The sequence below is a fragment of the Neoarius graeffei genome, chromosome 2 (assembly GCF_027579695.1).
Source record: "Neoarius graeffei isolate fNeoGra1 chromosome 2, fNeoGra1.pri, whole genome shotgun sequence".
In the NCBI taxonomy this organism is placed as follows: domain Eukaryota; kingdom Metazoa; phylum Chordata; class Actinopteri; order Siluriformes; family Ariidae; genus Neoarius; species Neoarius graeffei.
This window is the reverse complement of record NC_083570.1, coordinates 20,228,248-20,243,336: the sequence shown is the minus strand read 5'-3', so window position 1 is coordinate 20,243,336 and position 15,089 is coordinate 20,228,248. Positions and strand designations below refer to the sequence as shown.

Below are 15,089 nucleotides of genomic sequence, written 5' to 3'. Positions count from 1 at the left end.
TCTTCATCATATGGTGATAAGGACAAAACAAAAAAAAATCTCTTTCCATGATGAAATGAACTGAGAAGGGAAGTAAATTTGATCAATGAATACACTGCACGCAAAAAAAGGGAAGTGAAAACTTGCTGTTTTCTTGAAGACTTCCAGTAGCGTGAAACATTTACATAACCTTTAAATTCACAGCTTCTGGCACACACTCTTATCCTAGTGTGGAACACAGTCTCACTTTCATTTCATATTCATGGATTTACATGGGAAAAAAATGTACATCTATTACACATAATAAAGTTATGCTTACTCAAAATTATTTATTTACGTTCAATTTACGGGCAGCACAGTGGTGTAGTGGTTAGCACTGTCGCCTCACAGCAAGAAGGTCCTGGGTTCGAGCCCAGTGGCCGGCGAGGGCCTTTCTGTGTGGAGTTTGCACATTCTCCCCTTGTCTGCGTAGGTTTCCTCCGGGTGCTCTGGTTTCCCCCACAGTCCAAAGACATGCAGGTTAGGCTAATTGGTAGCTCTAAATTGACCGTAGGTGTGAATGTGAGTGTGAATGGTTGTTTGTCTCTGTGTCAGCCCTGCGATAACCTGGCGACTTGTCCACGGTGTACCCTGCCTCTTGCCCATAGTCAGCTGGGATAGGCTCCAGCTTGCCTGCGACCCTGTAGAACAGGATAAGTGTCTACAGATAATGGATGGATGGATGTTCAATTTACACTCACCGGCCACTTTAATAGGAACTTGTTCTTGATTCTAAGATCCCTGTTCTTGGCTGGCAGGAGTGGAACCCAATGTGGTCTTCTGCTGTTGCATGCTGAGATGCTTTTCTGCTCACCATAGTTGTGAGCTATAGACTGGTACCAAAATCCAGAATTGTGACACCCAAAGGCATTTTTGAGACAAAGTCAGCAAACAGTCTTATTTTGTCAATTTGGGTGTGCCGAATTCAAATCTGCAATATGCCGAGCTCTATCTGACCTCTGTTGACCTCTAGAGGTCATTGAACTTTCGGGCTGTAAACGTCTCAGCTGAACCCAGTTTCTCAGCTTTCTAAGGAATGAAATGTACTAAAATGATTAATGAAGTTAGCAAATGGCCTTGTTTGTTAAATGTTTGGGTGCTGAATTCATTTTTCACTTGTAAAACGACATATGACCTCTGATAACCTCAAGGTCATTAAACTTGGCCTATAGGCCTATGCATTTAATGGCATTTTTAAACTGACTTTACTCCCCCAAAAAGAATATGAACAGACAAAAAACAAATAGAAAGGAACAAATACAACATTAAATGCCAGTCCATGTACATGTGACTTACTTTTCACAATGAGAATGCCTAGGCGATCACCTTACATAACATTGCATTACATTTAGCGGTTATTGTTTATACAAAGCTACTGAAAAAAGGACAGATTCAGCAGCATACAAAATGTGGGGGCATACAGGGTATACAGGTTAATCAGGGTTAGTACAGTATATATGAGAGTTTTTTTCTTTGTTGTTTGTTTTTTGTAAAGGCTTTACCCCGTTTAAAACAAAACAAAAAAACAACAAAGAAAAAAACTCTCATATATACTAACCCTGATTAACCTGTATACCATGTATGCCCCCACATTTTGTATGCTGCTGAATCTGTCCTTTTTTCAGTAGCTTTGTATAAACAATAACCGCTAAATGTAATGCAATGTTATGTAAGGTGATCGCCTAGGCATTCTCATTGTGAAAAGTAAGTCACATGTACATGGACTGGCATTTAATGTTGTATTTGTTCCTTTCTATTTGTTTTTTTGTCTGTTCATATTCTTTTCGGGGGAGTAAAGTCAGTTTAAAAATGCCGTTAAATGCATAGGCCTATAGGCCAAGTTTAATGACCTTGAGGTTATCAGAGGTCATATGTCATTTTACAAATGAAAAATGAATTCAGCACCCAAACATTTAACAAACAAGGCCATTTGCTAACTTCATTAATCATTTTAGTACATTTCATTCCTTAGAAAGCTGAGAAACTGGGTTCAGCTGAGACGTTTACAGGCCCAAAGTTCAATGACCTCTAGAGGTCAACAGAGGTCAGATAGAGCTCGGCATATTACAGACTTGAATTCGGCACACCCAAATTGACAAAATAAGATTGTTTGCTGACTTTGTCTCAAAAATGCCTTTAACTCCTTAAATAAGCACTTTTTGAATTTTGGTACCAGTCTACTATGAGTTGCTATATCCTTCCTGGCAGCTCAAACCAATCTGGTCATTTCCTCTGACCTCTCTTATCAGCAAGGCATTTCCACCCGCAGAACTGTCGCTCACTCGATGTTTTCTGTACCATTCTGTGTAAACGCTGGAGACTTTTGTGTATGAAAACAGCAATTTCTGAAATCCTCAAACCAGTCCATCTGGCACCAAGACCCATGCCACAGTGAAAGTCACACTTTGAGATCAGAATTTTTCTCATTCTCATGTTTGAACATTAACTGAAGCTCTTGATTTGTATCTGCATGATTTTATGCGCTATGCTGCTGTCAAGGGATCGGCTGATTAGATAACAGTATAAAACAGCAGGTGTATGAGTGTTCCTAATAAAGTGGCCAGTAAATGCATTGAATTCTGATAAAAAACATAACTTTAATATGTGCAACGATGTACATATTTCTTTAATGTAAATCTGACAGACTTTTTTTTTCAATGTACATTACAGTGTACAGTGTGATGTAATTTCCTGTTTCCGTTTGACTTATACCAAGTGAAAAACGATGAGTCATATTCCTAGTTATGTTATTGGCCTCTTTCGAACAGCAGCTCCCGAGCCGCACTTAAGAAAGAAAAGAAATGGAAAGAAGAGCAATTAAAAGAAAAGGTAAGGTAAATTATTCAACATGCTCTAGATGTAAATGCCTTTATGTCTAATCCTGTTTGTAAAATGTTTTAACGGCACATGAGAAAAGCCTTTTTCTCAAAACACAACCAGTAGGCTAGTCTCAACATGTTAGCCTAATCACAGGCTCCGGCAGGGCGGAAAGTGTGTTTCAGTTGTAAAACGTCTATAACTTTTAAAAATGAAACTGTTTAAATTTTTAAAATGAAAATGATCCTTTTTACTGCTTGGTTCTGGACTATACACTGATCAGCCATAGTGAATAACACTGATTATCTCATTACAATGGCACCTGTCAAGGGGTGGGATATATTAGGCAGCAAGAGAACAGTCAGTTCTTGAAGTTGAGGTGTTGGAAGCAGGAAAAATGGGCAAGCGTAAGGATCTGAGTGACTTTGACAAGGGCCTGATTGTGATGGCTAGATGACTGGGTCTGAGCATCTCCGACATGGCACATCTTGTGGGGTGTTCCAGGTATGCAGTGGTTAAAGTGGTGCACTATTGGTTGATACTTATTATTATTATTATTATTATTATTATTTATTTTTTTTTTTTTACAGTGATGCAAATGCTTTAAACTCAGTTGAACAAGAAATGATAATAGCTGAATAGCTGATGGCATCTTACTGTCATATTAAAAAATAAATAAAATAAAATACAGAAAATTTCAAGAAACTTGATAAAAGCCTAGCAACTTTTAATTTAAATTCCAAATTCTCATGTGTCCAAAATCAACCTCAACAAAAAGAGAACACTATAAACAGAACACAAACAATTTTCACACTATTAGCATCGATAAAGTAAAGTTACACCCTGGACAAGTCACCAGGTCATCACAGGGCTGACACATAGACACAGACAACCATTCACACCTACGGTCAATTTAGAGTCACCAGTTAACCTAACCTGCATGTCTTTGGACTGTGGGGGAAACCGGAGCACCCGGAGGAAACCCACGCGGACACGGGAAGAACATGCAAACTCTGCACAGAAAGTCCCTCGCCGGCCACGGGGCTCGAACCCGGACCTTCTTGCTGTGAGGCGACAGCGCTAACCACTACACCACCGTGCCGCCAGAGACATGTTGTAAATGAAATCTCTTTAACCTAGACTGCCTTTCGATTTCATAAAATTGGTGAAATTTAGTTCCTTCTGAAATTTGGTCATTGTGATATATGTTTATTTCTGTAATATCTCCAACCCCCCCCCCCCCCCCCCCCCACACACACACAAAAAAAAAACCCAGGTCATTCTTTGGCTGGGGAGTTATTTAATTTGAGGGTATTCCCTGGCAGTTAATGTGTGTGAAATCGCTTGCTTTGTGCAGTCAAGCAGACAGAGGAAGTTCTGTCATGTGGTAATGCATTATATGAGAATGCAACTTTCATAAATATCGCCATATATCAGTTGTAATTCTGTTCTACATATATATGTCCAACTGTAACAATATCATTTTCAGTGACTAATAAAATAGTTTTGAAAGTTCCTACTTTTCAAACATTTTTGATATGATAATTTTCTTTAAAGCTAGACTGCCTTTCAGATTTTTCAAGTGTAGGTCATAAAAAGAATTTTCGCTGACACTCAATTATTTTTGTTTAGTGGACCAAAAGCTACTGAATTAAAATCACAGACTTCCAATTTTATTATTATTATTATTATTATTAATTAATTTATTTATTTATTTTTTAAATAGAACAATTAATAAATTTAGGGCCATGTGACCCTAAATTCTCCGCTATTTTTTCCTGCTTCACCATGACCCAATTCAAGATATTAGGTCATGCATCACGTGGTGGGCTTTCCCCATTTGTGCAAGGCATTCTGGGATATAAATTTGAAACAGGAGAGAAAAATGAAGGACGTGAATGAAACGTGAAAGACCGACCACAGTAACGGAAAGTGAGAAGAAAAGACATTATGTTGTGAAAGAAAGGAAACGCAGGACCAAACTAAGAAATGTCGGCAGTCAGCGAGCACCTCGGTGTGATCAGCTGTTTGTTTAGTGACAGAATGATGTAACTGTCAGTGCATGGTCAAGGTAAACCCCTAGATGACAGTAATGCAACACTGGATGCCAGCTGCCTTAAAACCCAAAAGAAGAAGAAAAAAAGAAGAAAAAGATAAACTTCAAACTTCAGCTCAATCCCACAAAATGATCTATTTTGTGTATTTTTAAAACCTTATTAATTAAAAAATGGCAGGCATATTTCAGTATGTGCAATACAATCAAGTCACAATTCTAAGGAACCATGTACTAAAACTTCTCATCTCATCTCATTATCTCTAGCCACTTTATCCTGTTCTACAGGGTCGCAGGCAAGCTGGAGCCTATCCCAGCTGACTACGGGCGAAAGGCAGGGTACACCCTGGACAAGTCGCCAGGTCATCACAGGGCTGACACATAGACACAGACAACCATTCACACTCACATTCACACCTACGGTCAATTTAGAGTCACCAGTTAACCTAACCTGCATGTCTTTGGACTGTGGGGGAAACCGGAGCACCCGGAGGAAACCCACGCGGACACGGGGAGAACACCCAAACTCCGCACAGAAAGGCCCTTGCCAGCCATGGGGCTCGAACCCGGACCTTCTTGCTGTGAGGCGACAGCGCTAACCGTGCCGCCGTACTAAAACTTTTTTTTTTTATTGGGGGTGCCCCCCCTTTAATCTGCGCTAGCCAGGGCCTTTCAGTGTATTGAGATATACTAGAGCGGCGCTGAACATCGCTTTCAGAAAATAGTGTATGACAACCTAACTTTGTGTGACAACTGAGGACTAGCATTAGCTTGCAAACTAGTCAGCAAGGTAGTCACTTCCACTATCAGACTACTACATTAGCTACGTGGGTACTTTCTTAGCTTTCAATGACCATTGTGCAGTGATTGCTAAAATAATGTCCTATATCCTAAAACATGTTGGTTTGTGTTAGCAAGCTAGCTACTAAACAATGATTAGCATTAGCAAACCAGTCAGATCTAACATTCAAACATTGCCGTGGTGCAAACATTCCTTCTTTAAAGCACTGTGATTCACAGTATTCCTGTATTTAACAAAATCAATGTTACTGTTGTAATTTGCCTATATTTTTACAGTAATTGCTCTGTGTTCATTTTCACATTTTCTTTTCCCTCTTTCTTTAGCCCCAGTCATGAGCAGCGTACCAAATAAAAGGTAAAATCCTAATTAAATCATAGCATGCTCTTAATATCTTTTTCATTCACCGTTCTAATTTGAAGACCAGTTTTTATTTTGATTGTTCAGTTATGAAACACACATAATCGCGTCATGCTTATCAATATGTTCCCTATTTACCAGGCGCTGCCCAAGGAACAGTGGTGGTAAAACATCCATTTATGTTCATGAAACAATATTAATGAATTGTCAATGATTTTCATTTTCAAGAATGATTGTGTCCAGAAAAAAACAACAACCATTTTTAAAATACTATTTCTCTACTATTTAGTTCCAACAATGGAAAAGTTGACATGGTAAGTGTTTAAAGATTCTGATCATTATATTATGTGGGATGTGTATGTGTGTGTGTGTGTGTAAATTGATTTACTGGACTTTTTAAATTAGTATAAACAAATAAATTACTTTAGCACTGCAAATCTGGGGGCACGGTGGTGTAGTGGTTAGCGCTGTCGCCTCACAGCAAGAAGGTCCGGGTTCGAGCCCCGTGGCTGGCGAGGGCCTTTCTGTGTGGAGTTTGCATGTTCTCCCCGTGTCTGCGTGGGTTTCCTCCGGGTGCTCCTGTTTCCCCCACAGTCCAAAGACATGCAGGTTAGGTTAACTGGTGACTCTAAATTGACCGTAGGTGTGAATGTGAGTGTGAATGGTTGTCTGTGTCTATGTGTCAGCCCTGTGATGACCTGGCGACTTGTCCAGGGTGTACCCCGCCTTTCGCCTGTAGTCAGCTGGGATAGGCTCCAGCTTGCCTGCGACCCTGTAGAACAAGATAAAGCGGCTAGAGATAATGAGATGAGATGAGAATGCAAGTCTGTTATAAGATTAGTCAGGACACTTGGGTTTCTGCACTGTAAAAAAAAATAGTTGAGAATACTTGAAATTTCAAGGCAACAGTCTGCATTAAGAATTTTATGTTTTGCCAACGATGTGCCCATGATAATCCAAACTATGATAAAACTGTTATCTTTATTAAGAATTCTTAATTAAGTCAATTTTCAATTCCTCATTCTGCCAACATAGATTTCTCTTTTTGCTGAACAGTGGCATTCACAGTAGTGCAAAAAGGCAATTGAGGTTATCACAAATTTTTTTTTTAGATTTTTTTGGGGCTTTTTTCACCTCTATTTGGATAGGACAGCGTAGAGACAAGAAATGAGCGGGAGAGATCGGGAAATGACCTCAGGTCAGAACCAAACCCAGGTCCCCGGATTTATGGTATGGCGCCTTATCCACCTGAGCCACGACACCATCACAAGTTATCATTAAACTATACATGCCTTTTTTCATTGTTCTACACAATTACAAAACTTCAATATTGAAATAAAGTTTTTAAAACCCCCATCATGGGTATGGCGTCGTGGCTCAGGTGGATAAGGCACCATACCATGGACCCGGGTTCGATTCCGACCCGAGGTCATTTCCCGATCCCTTCCCGTCCCTCTCTCCTGCTCATTTCCTGTCTCTACACTGTCCTATCCAAATAAAGGTGAAAAAAGCCCCCCCAAAAAGTCTGACAACCTTAATTGCCTTTTTGTACTACTGTGAATGCCACTGTTCAGCAAAAAGAGAAATCTATGTTGGCAGAATGAGGAATTGAAAATTGACTTAATTAAGAATTCTTAATAAAGATAACAGTTTTATCATAGTTTGGATTATCATGGGCACATCATTGGCAAAACATAAAATTCTTAATGCAGACTGTTGCCTTGAAATTTCAAGTATTCTCAACTATTCTTTTTTTACAGTGTGTGTGTCGAGGATCATGACTGTGTGTTTAGCTGCTTGTAAGCAGGATGATGGGAACCAACAGCACAACTAAAGCTTTTTTTGATAGTAAAACACTGTATACAAGTGCCACAATAAAATTATAACATTTAAATCTAGTAGGCAAGTGTAATGCCTTTTTATGTTTTGACAATGAGGAACTGGAGACAGGCGTAACACACACACACACATTGGGGGATGCAGCTCTCTCTCTCTCTCTCTCTCTCTCGTTCCTGGCTATCTGGAAGACACACAGAGACACACGTTAATAGACAACTAGTAATTAGACACAAGTGTAACTCATCACATGTTACCTGCTGGTTCAACCTAACTCCTTGCTGTTCATAACCCATGCTCAACCACACCCTCACTGCCACAGTGAGGTAAAAAAAAAAAAAGATAAAAGAAATTCTTATGAAAAATTGCTTCGTATCTACTTTCATATGAACCATTAACAGTGTACATCACAAATAAATTCAGTGTTGAACATGTGCATGCCCAAAACAGAAGAAAATTCCATTTTTTGGCCTCTGGTTATACATATTGCTATTAAAACTCCGTTCTGTTTTGCATCTGTCAGTTCCGGGCCATCGACATTGCTGATGCTGATTATTGGAGCTCAAGATTCCTACATGAAAGAAGCTTTAGGCTTATACCAGTTTATCAACACATGCGTGCCAGACACATTGCTGGCTTCCTTTCATATTCTTTATATCAAACATTTACATATAAGAGATCTTCTAATGTCAAATTACTTTATTAAAATACTTATGATAAAGTTAAATGGAGCAAAGTATAATCATGCCAGAGCCCTTTGGATTCAACAGCTGGTGGATTTTAATAAATGTGACCGTTTCAGCAATATAAAGGACCATTTCCCAGTCATTGATAAACTGGTATATGCTAAAGTTGATTATCATCAGGAAACCCCCAGTGACCATCCCGTATATAAAAAAACACTGAGGTGAGTGCATAAGTATAATGGGTAAAACTGCACCCATGTTGTGAGGGTAAGAACTTAATCCGACTCATATGGTAGGCCAGAAGCTGATGGACCTGAAGTGTTGCATTTTGTGTGCTGGTATAATAATAATAATAATAATTTCAATTTAGGGCGGCACGGTGGTATAGTTGTTAGCGCTGTCGCCTCACAGCAAGAAGGTCCGGGTTCGAGCCCCGTGGCCGGCGAGGGCCTTTCTGTGCGGAGTTTGGGTGTTCTCCCCGTGTCCGCGTGGGTTTCCTCCGGGTGCTCTGGTTTCCCCCACAGTCCAAAGACATGCAGGTTAGGTTAACTGGTGACTCTAAATTGACCGTAGGTGTGAATGTGAGTGGTTGTTTTTTGGTTATATTTCTTGAAATTCTCTTTACATCCTACAGCTATGAATGAATCAAATACTCAGACAATTAAAAAAAAAATCTATCATCTGTGGCAGTTGCAGGACTGTAAAAAGCCTGTCCAATCATTTCATTCAGTCCAAATGAAATGATTGGACAGCCTACCTGCCTGTCTATCTACCAACTTGCCTATGTGCGTGTATGCTGCCTGTGCACACATTGTCTCTCATGGACTCGTTCTCCAGTAATAATCACGCAGTGCGTGTACATGTGCTTTGGAGGAGTGGCTTTGGATGGAGCAGGATTTTTCTAGTTGGATATTTTCAAAATCTAGCATACTCCTGCTGAGTTTGCCAAAATTACAAACAAAACTATTCGGCTGCTATTTTATAATTTTAAGTTTGACAACAAAAAAACAAACAACTATAGGAGCTAAATGATTCAGAGGAACAAACTGCAGGCGAACAAACTGCAACATATCGATCTTTCCAGGACTGCTAGCTTACTGAACAAATGAAACGAACAAATCATTTGAAAGACATGAACTAAAAGAACTTGTTCACCTACATAAACTCACACAACTCTGTTTTGTAGCTAATAATCTTTTCTAATATTACCTCAAGCAAACATCAACTTCCAATCCACACTCAAACTTTCACCAACATCCTTGGTTAGCTGCCATGTTGTTCTTCTTTTCTTTGTCACAATTGCCATCTTCTACCACATTTAAAAAATACATTTACAGTTTTTGACAGTCACTGATTGGCCGATAAAGTGCTCACTCATTATTAGAGGCAATTTACCTTTTTACATGTCAGTGAATCTTATGTGGCTCACCACACAATTACCCATCCATCCATCCATCCATCCATCCATCAATCAATCATCTGTAGCCGCTTATCCTGTTCTACAGGGTCGCAAGCAAGCTGGAGCCTATCCCAGCTGACTACGGGCGAAAGGCGGGGTGCACCCTGGACAAGTCGCCAGGTCATCACAGGGCTGACACATAGAAACACAACCATTCACACTCATATTCACACCTACGGTCAATTTAGAACCACCAGTTAACCTAACCTGCATGTCTTTGGACTGTGGGGGAAACCGGAGCACCCGTAGGAAACCTACACAGACACAGGGAGAACATGAAAACTCCCCACAGAAAGGCCCTCGCCGGCTGCTGAGCTTGAACCCAGGACCTTCTTGCTGTGAGGCGACAGTGCTAACCACTACACCACCGTGCCACCCCCCCACACAATTATGTTACATTATAAAAACATGTCACATTATTACCAGCCATATGATTAAACAAACAAATAAAATAGTAGTCTTATCATACGAGTTTTAGTATGATTTTAGGAAGTGGTTCCAAGACGTTTTTCTAAAATGTTTTATAAAAAAACAAACATTAAAAAAAACTTCAAAACCCTAAATAGTGTTACAATACTTCAATAGTTATATCTAGTTTATATGTAAGGAACAAGATTCATATATTGTATTATGTCTGTCATATTACATATGCATCTACATATAACCTGATCTGTTTGTCTTGACAGCAAATTTCGGATATTTGGTGACCTGAGGGCTATGGGTGACCCCATATCCGGTCCAGCTCTTATTCTAGTTCATCGAGATGTTTACAATCCTCGTTATGGTCCTTGCATGCATAATGTACCACCCTTGGCTGTTGTAGATGACGACGGAAGGTAACTTTACAAATCCATAAAATATTCATATTATACTGTGAACTTGGGGGTATTTCAGAAAGCTGTGTAGCCACTGCAATGGAATTTGTTAGCTAAAATCCACAAAGTACAATCGATCTCAAGCTATCCTGCTTCATGGCAGATTTTCTGGAGTTAAACTTGAATTAAGCTGTGGTAAGAATTCCACAGGACGTTTTTGGTAACAAGCTGCAGGTTTTCTCTCTTATTAACTTCATTAGAAGATGATAGAAGGATTGTTTATTGCTGCTACAAGTGATAACTAGAGCTACCATGGACACTCCACAACAGCAAACATAAATATTAACTGTTAAAACTATGTTCTTTCATCGATAAAAATGGAATTGTTGCAAAATTGTTGTGTGATAAGAATAAGAGAAGATGCTTTGAAACATGCTGTTATTAAAGCAAAAAAAAAAAAAGCCTTGAGTAGCTTATTGTTTTATAAAATGGTGAAAAAACAATGATAAAATTCAGCATCCAAATTGTACAATTGTATTCACATTGTAAAATTCTCAACAATTCTTCCACCTTACAATTTTGTCAGCATTTTTTTTTTACAACTAGATGTCGTGCCTGTCTTTGGCAGGAAGACGGCAAAGTAAATCAGTAAAGTAAACCAATTTAAAACCAGTGTAAACCAATACAATTTTAGTCTCACAAAGTTGTAAACCAATACAATCCTACAGCAAAAACAATGCTGTTGTCTGTACTGTGAACACTCATTATTTCATTATTTCACTATTTCATTATTGCACTGATTAAATTATATCTTCACATTTCATCAATGTTCTTCCCTCTTTTGACTTTTTTTTTCTTTTAATCTCTGGAACAAATGTGCCATAAGAATTTTCATTGCAGTTTTAGCCACTAGATATAAAATTTACTGTTTCATAAACTTATGTGAATTATTGTTAACAAAATAATTTGTGCTATGTCTAACGCTAATTTTTGCTCTTTTTTTGTTTTTATGAAGGGTGGCAATAGTTCTGCATGCTATAGATCAGGATGATCAGTTGACAGGTTGTTGACTGTTAGTTGTTTAATTTAATAGAAATGAGACAACAATAGATATGTTCTGAAATTGGAAGTTCAAGAAATAGAGATGGAACAAAAGTCTAAAGGATCAGTGTGCTTTGCATGTTAATGTTCTTAATGTTTATTTGAGCTTTTGACAGATTTATTGTACTGTACATAGTGTGGGAGATGACGTTACACAGTGTTACAAGACAACAGTTGTGTTGTGTGTTGTATTTATTGTGTCGTGTATTTATTGTCATTTTACTGATTCTACAAAATGTAGGTTGTGTATTTTTGCACTACATGTCTGAATCACTGTCACTATCAGTAATGTTGCAGTGTAAGCATGGGGAAATGCTATTTCATTCTACTTCATACTTGTTTATGGTGAGACTGATAATAAAGCTATCTATCTAGATTACTCATTAAAAAATTTAAACTCATCACAATAAACAACAGGTACACACCACATTCAAATAATCTAATAAATTCTATTCATTTTGTGGTTTCATTTTTTTCTTCTGTGGAATATTAGGATTTACTGAACTATACATAGTTCAGGAAACAATGGTTGACTTGGTTTTTGCTGAGTGTAGTGAAAGGTTTTTGTTGAATTTATTAAATGGTATGATCAAAGTACCTCTGTAAGATAACAGAACCCTCCCATGCAGTGCATAGTGAAGACATCAGATAACATCATAGGACTCTCTCAACCTCCAATTCAGGACATCTACCACAAGCGATGCCTCAATAAAAATCACCAGTAGAGTGGTCGACTCCTCACAGCACTCCCATTAACTCTTCATCCAGCTGCTATCAAGCAGAAAGTAACAATGCACCCAGACCAAATCCAACAAATTCCAGAAAAGCTTCTTTCCATGAGTTGTCAGAACCCTCAGTATTGAACCACCTCCTATGCACTTCCCTCAGAATTAAAACCCTGTCATCATACACCAGCCACTTTGATCACTAGTCATGTCATGTACATTTCTTATTCATTACTTTCCAAGATTTCAAGATACATACTCAGGAATGTCACAAAGCACTTATACTAGTATTACCTGTCATACAGTGACAACACAATTGTCTCTCTATTCCAAAGACTATACAGTACATATGAGTAGACAACATGGCGCTGTTGACTCCCAGTATAGAGTTCTGAAGCCTAAATTTGGTTGAATTGAAAGTGACTGTGGCAGTGCAGGCATGGCCTAGTCAGTTTGTGAATGGAGGGCGGGGCCAGGGAAGGTGAGTGGCAAAGTCAATGCACCTGTGGTTAATTAATGTTGTGTCTGTGTTGTTGCAGTGACAGAGGATAGAAAAGGAGGGAGAGAGCAGAGAGAAGGGAGCTCTCCCAACAAGAACGTATGTGTGTGTGTTGTGGGTGTGATTGTACGGAGCCCCTAAAGGGACATGGAATAAAAAAAATCAAAGTAAAAAAAAAAACTATGTACTTTTGCGAGATCTTGCAAACTTTTTGCAAGATCTCGCAAAAGTACATAGTTTTTGGTTTTTTTTACTTTGATTTTTTTTATTCCATGTCCCTTTAGGGGCTCCGTATGATTGTGTGTGAGCACCGAATGAGTAAAGCTGAAAAGCAGAAAAATAAGGAAAATAAAATGTATGTGTGAACATCAGCTTCCCCCTGCCATGCTTCTGTACTCCACCCACATCAAGGACTTATTACAGGCGGACAAGGTGCCTCTCCTTGTTTCTTTTCTCTCTCTTCTTTTCCCCATCTCTTTCTCTTTCCCTTCCCCGCCCCGTTCCCCCACCGCAGAGGCGGGGGCCAGCCCTTCCCCAGCCGGCCCATTGCACCCATGGTGTCCTCCCTCCCTCTTCTGTGTCTTCTCCCCCTGTGACGCCCATAACACCGGTGTAGAAGGAAAGCCTGGGCTGGTGTGCTGGCGTAGCAGGGAGACGGAGCATCTCCAGAGTCAGGGCTCCGCAATGGAGGTGGGAGCTGTGATCTGGATCCCCAACACACCAGAGACCGCCCTTGATTGGGCGGGAATGTATCGCATACCAGTAAGTGTTCAAGGGGATACATAACATACGTTGGTGGATTCCGGTTGTAATCAGACCTCAATTCACCAAAGCCTGGTGCAAGGTGAGGCATTGGGGAGAGCACAAGCGGTGAAGGTGTTGTGTGCACAGGGATGTTCACAATTATCCTCCAGTGGCTGTCCATATTCTATTCCAGGGCCAAAAGCATAGAATAAAGGCGGCGGTTAATCCTTGTCTCACCCACTCGCTGATTTTTGGAACTGATTGGCTGGGGTTTCGAACCTTAATGGAACACATAGTAGGGAGTGGGTCCTGCAGTAAAATGTCATGGGGGGATCCCGGTGTGGCATTGACTGGAGAAGCTGTCACAGAGCCATCCACATCATCACCGTGTCAGGGCAATACGATGAGTGAGGAGCTGCTCACCCCTCCTCCCGCTCTTGGGGATTTCCTCGAGGATTTCTCTTTAGAGCAGTCATGAGAGAAGACTCTGCAGCATGCATTTGACCAAGTGAGAGCAATTGATGGTCAAACTCTATAGCCAAATGTGGCACCTGCCTTCCCGTACTTTGTGATTATTAAAGATAACCTGTATCGAGTGACACAGGACACTCAAACCACTGAACAAATAACCCAGTTGTTAATCCCTAAGAGCCGTAGGGAACTCGTGTTCCATGCAGCTCACTTTAATCCCATGGCTGGAGACTTAGGGCAAGATAAAACACTTGCCCAAATAATGGCCCTGTTCTATTGGCCAGGGATTTACGGGGATGTTTATCGGTGGTGCCGCGAATGCCAATTAGTAAATCCCGCAGCCATTCCAAAAGCGCCTTTGCGCCCTCTCCCTCTAATTGAGACCCCCTTCAAAAGAATTGGTATGGATCTCGTTGGGCCATTAGATCAGTCAGCATAAGGTTATCGCTTTATTTTAGTTCTGGTGGACTATGCAACGCAATATCTAGAAGTGGTGCCTCTCTGCAATATCTCAGCACGCAGTATTGCAGAAGCACGCTTCCGTATTATCTCCCAGGTCAGGATTCCGAAAGAAATCCTGATAGACCAAGGCACTTCATTTATGTCACGCACCCTACGCGAACTATATGAGTTGTTGGGAATTAAATCTATCCGCACCAGCATTTATCATCCACAAACAGATGGTTTGGTAGAGAGGTTTAATCAA

The 15,089-nt window shown here is 39.9% G+C and overlaps 1 protein-coding gene across 3 annotated transcripts; it reads left to right on the top strand.

The window, feature by feature from the left end:
- The first annotated feature begins 2,753 nt into the window (after positions 1 to 2,753).
- On the top strand, positions 2,754 to 13,313 carry LOC132872264 (uncharacterized). 3 transcript variants are annotated; one of them, XM_060906993.1, is made up of 7 exons: positions 2,754 to 2,847; positions 6,014 to 6,044; positions 6,189 to 6,211; positions 6,337 to 6,361; positions 8,407 to 8,790; positions 10,715 to 10,864; positions 13,209 to 13,313. In XM_060906993.1, the coding sequence occupies exons 1-7, from the start codon at positions 2,820 to 2,822 to the stop codon at positions 13,219 to 13,221; spliced, it is 654 nt and encodes a 217-aa protein (XP_060762976.1). In that variant the 5' UTR covers positions 2,754 to 2,819; the 3' UTR covers positions 13,222 to 13,313. The 3 variants fall into 3 exon arrangements, with proteins under 3 accessions (XP_060762976.1, XP_060762967.1, XP_060762986.1); XM_060906984.1 differs by lacking the exon at positions 13,209 to 13,313 and adding an exon at positions 11,859 to 13,199; XM_060907003.1 differs by lacking the exons at positions 8,407 to 8,790; positions 13,209 to 13,313 and adding an exon at positions 11,859 to 13,200.
- The last annotated feature ends 1,776 nt before the right edge of the window (positions 13,314 to 15,089 follow it).